General features: G+C 45.9%; 2 protein-coding genes across 5 annotated transcripts in view; one reads left to right on the forward strand and one right to left on the reverse strand.

Annotated features, from left to right (window-relative positions):
* Nucleotides 1–1,312, reverse strand: part of Ncdn (neurochondrin) — a 9,303-nt gene extending 7,991 nt beyond the window's left edge. The window contains exon 1 of one of the 2 annotated variants that reach the window (XM_048815776.1): nt 1,179–1,312. Coding sequence is in view for 1 of the 2 variants with exons in the window: in XM_015485282.2 (XP_015340768.1) it covers nt 847–879 (33 nt within the window). In the remaining variant the exon portion in view is untranslated. Of the gene's footprint in view, nt 1–846 lie in introns of both variants that reach the window. The other variant, XM_015485282.2, reaches the window with a different exon arrangement.
* Nucleotides 1,313–1,432: 120 nt separating this feature from the next.
* Nucleotides 1,433–7,380, forward strand: part of Kiaa0319l (KIAA0319 like) — a 111,352-nt gene continuing 105,404 nt past the window's right edge. The window contains exons 1-2 of one of the 3 annotated variants that reach the window (XM_015485281.2): nt 1,433–1,453; nt 4,961–5,130. In XM_015485281.2, coding sequence (XP_015340767.1) covers nt 4,989–5,130 — 142 coding nt within the window. In that variant the 5' untranslated portion in view covers nt 1,433–1,453; nt 4,961–4,988. Of the gene's footprint in view, nt 1,454–1,659; nt 1,854–4,960; nt 5,131–7,380 lie in introns of those variants that run through there. The other 2 variants (XM_015485280.2, XR_007352106.1) reach the window with 2 other exon arrangements.

The raw sequence follows: 7,380 nt of genomic DNA on the forward strand, positions 1-7,380 counted from the left end.
GGGGCGGGGGCGGGGGCAGGGGTGGGAGTGGAGGATGGAGGGAGGGATTAGCACAGAGGGAGAGGAGGGAGGATTTGGAGAAGTGGCTTCCTCAGGACTGACCTCCCTTGGAGGGGGGGACTTGAAAAGGCTGGACCTGCAAATCCTTTGGGGTAAAGAAGGGACCCTGGTCCAAGGTCACCTCCAGAAAGTGGGAAAGGAGGACTGTGCATCCTGCTGCTTAGCTGGACAGCTTTCTTCAGCAATCTCCTGGGAGTGGGAGGGGGCTGGTCCCACTGCTTAGTGGCTCCCTGACACATAAAGTCGGAATTTATCTCCCTCCCAAGGCGCACAGGGAGTAAGTGGTGAGGACAGACAGGGAGGAATGGAGACACACATGGTGAAGTTCGATTATCCGGACTGACAAGGGGGAAAAGGGCATCCTAGGCTTCCTTTTTCCCTCCCTTCTTCAGATGAGGCAGGAGATAAGCTTCAGCAGCAGTGAGAATTCGAGCTCGAGCTCACCAGGCAAGGTTTGGAGGCCCCTCTGGGGACCCCACCCCTTCAGCCAAGGCTCTCAGTCGCCCCCGCAGGCTCCTTGCCTTCTCTCCTTTCCCTCCCTCGGGCAGAGGCTGCAAGAGCAGCAGCAGCAGCAGCAGCAGCAGCAGCAGCGTTAACCCTTTCTTTACATTCCCTGTCCTCACCCTCCCTGTCTCGCTACCAGCCTGAGGATGATGGTAGGGCTGGAGAAGCAAGAAGGGGTCGGGTAGCTCCCGGGACAACAGAGAATCCAAAAGCCGGATAATCGAAGCGGGGCTGCTGAGATGGGGAGATGAGAAGGGGAGGAGGGTTCTTGGCGGTCACCACCTGTCCCGCCGCAGCCAGGTCACAACACGACATTGATGAAGTCACGACAGAGCGGCGATGAGATCACACCTCACGATGGCGCGATGATGTCACGGAGATCACAGCAAAATCACGACATGGGGACAGCCCCCAAAGATGACGGGGCAAATTAAAACAAGATATGTATTGAAAAGGGCTGTGACAAAATGGAGTCTCGACAGGGCACGATGGTGTCGCGATATGGTGCGATGGAGTCGCGATAGGGTCCCCGGGGTGCGTCGGCATTGATGAGCGCCGGTTCGGAGAAGCCCCGGCTGGGATGCAGGGGAGGGCCTGAAGGGGGCTGAGCTCACCAGGCTGCGGCCCCGAGCGCTGAAGTCTTCTGCGGGCGCGATGCTGCCGGAGCTTGGGGCCGCTGCTCACGCCGCGTTGCCCACTCCGGGCTCCGGGCTGCTGCAGCTCCACCCCCACCCCCGCATCGCCCTCGGCCAATCCGCGGCGGCTTCACTTGGGGCTCTGGCCAATGGCACGGCAGGGCGCTACGCCGTAGGGGGTGCCGCCATTGCCGCCATCTTCCTTGTGGGTATTGCCAGAGTCTGGGCCTTGGGGCACATGCAAAGAAGGCAAGGTGCAGACTGCCCCAGGAGAGCGGGAGGCGAGAGGCTGGGGGGGGTGTCCAGACTCCTTTGCTTGTGCGTAGTTCCACCTCCAGCGCTGCCCCTCCTCCCCCTCGGGCTCGCGGCTGGAATTGCGCTTCCGGAGGGTGGGGGCGGGAGGGCTTGATTAGCTTGAAGAGTGTGTTTCCGGGTTGAGCCCGGGGAGGTGGGAGGAGACGGCGTTTCCGGCCGTCGTCGCTGTCCAGGGAGGCTGAGACGAGAGGGAGCTGTCCGGGTGGGGAGCCCGCACTACCTTCTTCCTTTTCCTCCTCCCCCGGTGAGGGGAGAGAAGGTTGGGGCCCCGAGCCCATGGACTGGGAGGAGGCGGAGGCCGCCGAGAGCCGGGGCTCCGCTATGTGCCCCTGAGCCCCGGTAGGTGGCCGGGGCGGCTGGCTACCAGGCCGAGGACCATGAGCTCAGGGGAGGGGCAGGCGGTACAGACGATGCCTGGGGGTGCACTGACCCGCTGTTGGGACCCGGAGGTGGACCTCCTAGCTGGGACAGGGCAGTCAGCTGCTTCTGGCCTTGCAGTTGCGGAGCTGGAGTCCCAGACCGAATCCCGCTTCTTCTGGGCCCAGGTCTGGTCCTGCAGCTCCCTCCATTCCCTGACAGTCAATACTGACATACCGGACTCAGGTCGCTGCCGTCCTTCTAACACCTCGACCTCTGCAGCCTCGCCTTTAGCTGCTGTGTTTGATGCAGAAAAAGGGGGACGGGGTTGAGCATGATGTGTAAATTACAATGCGAAACCAGCCTCGGTCAGGGTTTTGACAATTATGTCCCGCAGAGGGTCCTGTGGTGGCTGCAAGTGAGTACAGAGGTGAAGCCAAGGAAGTCAGAATAGAAACTCTCAGCGGGGTTCCAGAAATGCTTTGTCTTCTCTCACCTCGTGATAGTTGGGCTCATCGACATTGGATGCTGTTAGTAAAGAGCATTAGTCGACTCTCCTTGTGCTTTCTTATGATTCACAGACTGGAAACTAGGAACAATTTGGAAAGACGACCTCCCAGAACAATCTGTTCATTTTTCCAGCTATTTGGAAAACAGTGTCTGCAAATATAAGCAAAGCTATTCATGGCAGTCTGTTCTGTAACTTTCCCAAATATCTGAGACTTTTTTTTTCTTTAAAGTTTTATTTTTGATTACTCACACGCGCTGAATAGGCTTTTTCAGACGTGCTCTGTCGTTGTTCAAACATATCTTATCGCTGTGTACATAAATGGAGTTCCACGTATGTAGCTGACAGACTGAACTATGATACATCCCCCATCAACCTGAAGTATTAAGTAAACATTACCCCCTGCTCTGTCTGAACAGCTGCTGCAACAGAGAGTGCTTTTATTTCGGTTGTTCTTGTAACGCCCTAAATGCCAGAACTATTGGGAGCTTTTCTGGATTTTCATTTGTCAAGTATTGTGGGGGTGTGTGTTCTCTCCCCGAGTTGTTATCCTTTGATTCCATAACAAACCATTTGGATCTTGGTAATGTGTTGTTCCTGCCTGTGGTCAGCAAGCCTTTAACTGGACCCTAGCAGTGATTTGTGCCCATAGGCAATTGTAGGTTTCAGTAGAAGGACTGGTTAGGTGTTCAAATAGAAATAGATGTGCCTCTGTTATGCACAGTTTGTAAGATATTGCACTTCTAATCAGCTTGCTAGTCTGATGGTGTTTATTACTCCTGTTTTCAAAGCCTATTCATTTCTTTTTCTGCCTTTCCCACCCACCTGCCAGGCTATTGATGACAGGTGTTGAGTCACCTTGAGTTTTAAATCCTTTTGTGGTAGTTAGAAATGTGTTGGGTAAGATCTCTCTCTCACACACACCCATTCCAGCTTGGGAGGCTACAGAAGTTTTGCTGGATATACTTTCTAACTTCAGCTCCATTTCATAATCTCTTGAGTGTATCTCTGGCCCACACATCTATCTGCCCCTGCCCCTTCCCTTCCCTAACAGAAAACTATGAAACAAACTAGAAATAGGAATTGTCTTCTCTTTTTTTTTTTTTTTTGGTGCTGGGGATGGAGCCCAGTGCCTCATGCTTGCTAGGCAAGTGCTTTAACACTGAGCTACATCCCCAACCCCTTGATATAGGAATTGTTGGAAACTGGACACGAAAGATGAAGTCCTTCATATAGTTAGGGCTCAGTGAAAACCTTTTCTTAGATGTGCTACACCTCAGTTTTGCAGTGGTGTGTTTATGTTTGTTTCCTGGCATTAGCTTTGAAATTCAACTCAGGTAATGCTGATCTGGATCCCTGCAGGCTAGCTGGGGGTGAAAGTTAGGGGTTGTCAGTCTGTGTTGTTTGCCAGATGTGGATGACAGGCATACATATAGATTTAAATTTTTTTTTTGGTGGGGAGGTACTATTGAATCCAGGGCCTTACTCATGAGAGTTCCACCATTGAGCTATACCTGAAGCCCATTTTTAAAATTTTATTTTGAAAGGGTCTTGCTAAATTTGCATAGACTGTCCTTGAACTTGTTATCTTCCTGCCTCAGCCTCCTATGTACCTGGGATTACAGGTGTGTATCAGGATACCTGGCCGATGGATACATATTTAGAAGTTTTTGTTTTTTGAGATGGGGATCTATGGTGTTGCTCACGCTGGCCTTGAATTCCTAGGCTCACACATCCTGTTTCCTCAGCCTCCTGAGAAGCTGGTGCAAGCCACTTTGCCTAGCCAATAGATTATTGAATTACTTCTTCAGAACTTTATCAACTCATAATATTTCAAGATTTACATAACAATTTATAGAATATAGCAAAGTTATGTAAGAAGGAAGAAACTTTTTTTTTTTTTTTTTTTAATTTTCCTGCTAGAAGGGACCTAAATCATCTAGCCCTTGAATTCTGGAGTAGCCAGAAAAGTGCCTGACATAAATATTTGCTGAATGTATGTATGAATTTAAGCCAGGAATTGCAGATGACTCTTGAGGATTGGGGGGAGGGGGTAACATGAAGTATAAATTGGGTAGATTTTAAAGATACTAGTGGTGGGAATTGTAACAAACTGGAGAGTGACAGTGCATGCCCTAAATATGATCCCATTAAAATATTTTTACAACTCCCTCAAGTTTAGTTAGAAGTCCAACATCTTTTCATAGATAAGAAAATGTGTTTGGTCAAAGACCCAAAGCTTTAGCAGAACGGGAACTGAAAAAATCAAAGTTTTTTTTTTTTTCAGACTGATACTCTTTCTATTCTGTTATATAGATGGTTTACTGTTAGTTAGACAATAATGGAATATAAAATGTTTCAGTTTTACAGTGAATTCATTTTATATCCCTTGCTCTGTTATTCTGATAATTATAGGCTGTGTCAAAGCTCAGGTTTAAAATTTACAGGCAGGGATGTGCACTGAAAGACAAACTTGAAATTTTTCTTTCTCCTAATCTGACACATTCTCCAGCATTCCACATTTCTAGGAATCAATTATTAATTACTTGGCATTTAATTTCTTCTCTTTCTGTCTTTCTAGTGTACTGGTTCTGCCAGTCTGGAAGGCCATGGAGAGGAGGCCGGGAGTCAAGCCAAGTCTCACTTCCTGGATTTTATCAGGATATTGTTGGCAGACATCCATGAGGTGGTTGAGAAGCCAGTACCTGTTTTATACTTGCTTCTGCTTCAGTGCTCTGTGGTTGTCAACAGGTATTGTTTTCTTTATAGATTTAAGATTAAAAAAGGGCACTCTGTGTGTGTCCCTCAGTTCATCTTAACACACTACTAAGAGGCAGAAAAACAGTCTACTAATTGAAAGAAAATGTCATCATTTTGGTGGATATTTAACTTGTTGGGTTAGGTTGTTTTGTTTTGGAACCAAAATTTAAATAAAGAACTGGCATGATCATTTTGAGATTTGAAAGATGCTTTGAAAAGAAAAAGCTTTCAAAGTTGGACAGATCTGGGTCCTGGAGCTGGATGTTTCTACTTAATGACTAAGACCTTAGGCAAGTTATCTAATGTGTTTGAGGAAGGATAAGATTTACCTCATAGTTTGATTTGAAGATATTTTAATTAAAGCATATGGTGTAGCACGCTGAATGGACATGCTTAGTAAATGATACTTTACTTCCTTTCCTAGAGGAATCTAAACTTACAGAGAGAATAGAATGTATTTCTTGCTTTTTCCATAGAAAATGCTGTGTTTCATAGAGTAGGCTTTCTTCCTCAAGATTATTTCACCCCACTAGAGCCTCTTGCCAGGAGTCAGTGCCAAGAAAGCTGAATATCAAAGGAGAATTCCATTTCTGTCGTTTTTTTTTTTCCTCTTTCAGTTCTTTTGTTGATATGGTTCCTTTCAGAGTATGGAGTGTGAGAAAACAGCAATTCGAGAAAGACTTCTGAGTGTACTGCCATTCTGGGCAATGACCAAAAGCCTTCTGCTATAGAGGTCACCCTTGGGGATAACTAATCAGACTTTTGCTCTTATAATTACAAAGATTTATGTTGCTTTCCTAAAGCAATTAGTGGTCATAATCTTAAGGGCTAAGTAATTACTGTATTTAGCAATTTTAGTAACATCAGCTTTGGGGTTTTTGTTGTCTTATAATGGTGGTTGATGATTAATTGCAAAAAAGTGACCTAAATTTTTTTTTTTTTTTGGTACCTGGGATTGAACCCAGGGGCACTTTACTACTGAGCCACATTCCCAGCCCTTTTTAAAATATTTTATTTAGAGACAGGGTCTTGCTGGATTGCTTAGCAACTTGCTTAGTTGCTGGGGCTGGCCTTGAACTCCTGCCTCAGCCTCCCAAGCTGGGATAACAGGCATGTGCCACTATGCCTGGTGACCTAAATGTTTTTTTTTACCCTGATGGTTTTTGTTGAATATTTCTAGGCAGCATTTTATTTAAGACCATTTAAATTAAATAAGTAACTGATTTAGCACTATCAAATTAGGAAAATAACATTTTTTTAAAAAATATTTTTTAAGTTGTTGATAGACCTTTCTTTCTTTCTTTATATGTGGTGCTGAGATTTGAACCCAGTGCCTCACATATGCCAGGCAAGTGTACTACCGCTGAGTCCCAGCCCCAGCCCAGAAAAACAAAATTTTTGAAGTGTATCAATCACATACCAGACTCCTGGTTATAAACATTGCATATATTTTCCCATTTAATTCTCATAATAACCCTAAAACAGATAGTTTTATTCTCAAATTAGGAAATTGAGGCCCAGAGAGGCAAAATGACCTGACCAAGGTCACACAGCAAGAACATGACAGGTTTGTACCTTCTACAGCATGCTTTTTTTCTTCTGTTGTGCTGCCTTCCAACCACAGGTGATCTTTTTGAGAACTAAAAACTTTCTTTTTACCCAGAACCATGATAAGCAGCTTACTATTTGAGGGATTCAAAAAACAGGGGAGGAAAAACCAATTCTGAGTCTTTCTGTATATTTTAGTTGCACTTGGTTAAGCATACATAGTTTTGTGGATTCCTTGGGCAAGTCTTCAGTACCCTGTTAGCTTGGTGATTAAAAACAGAACCCCAGTGAGTGTAAAGATGCAAAGGTGGTGTAACTAGGAGTGCTTGTGGTGGGAGTTAGGTTATACCAGTTAAACTTTAGAAAAATGTGGAGCTTCCACAATGAAAGTAAAAGATCAATGACCATGTGTGTTCCAGCTGTGGGAATGTGCAGGCAACTCGTGACAGGCATAGTTGTTATGTGTTTTAGTTTGTTGGAATTCTTTCACACTGTTTTGTTTTGGTTTTTTTTGGTTGTTTTTTTTTTTTTTCTTTTTTAAGTAAACAATCTCCTGGCCTTGGGAGGTGGCCACACCTTGTAATTTTCCCAGCAGTTCGGGAGGCGGGGTAGGCAGGAGGATCTCAAGTTCTAAAGCCAGCCTCAGCAATTTGAGCAAGGTGCTAAGCAACTCAGTGAGACCCTGTCTCTAAT

Source organism: Marmota marmota, unplaced genomic scaffold, assembly GCF_001458135.2.
Source record: "Marmota marmota marmota unplaced genomic scaffold, marMar, whole genome shotgun sequence".
In the NCBI taxonomy this organism is placed as follows: Eukaryota; Metazoa; Chordata; class Mammalia; order Rodentia; family Sciuridae; genus Marmota; species Marmota marmota.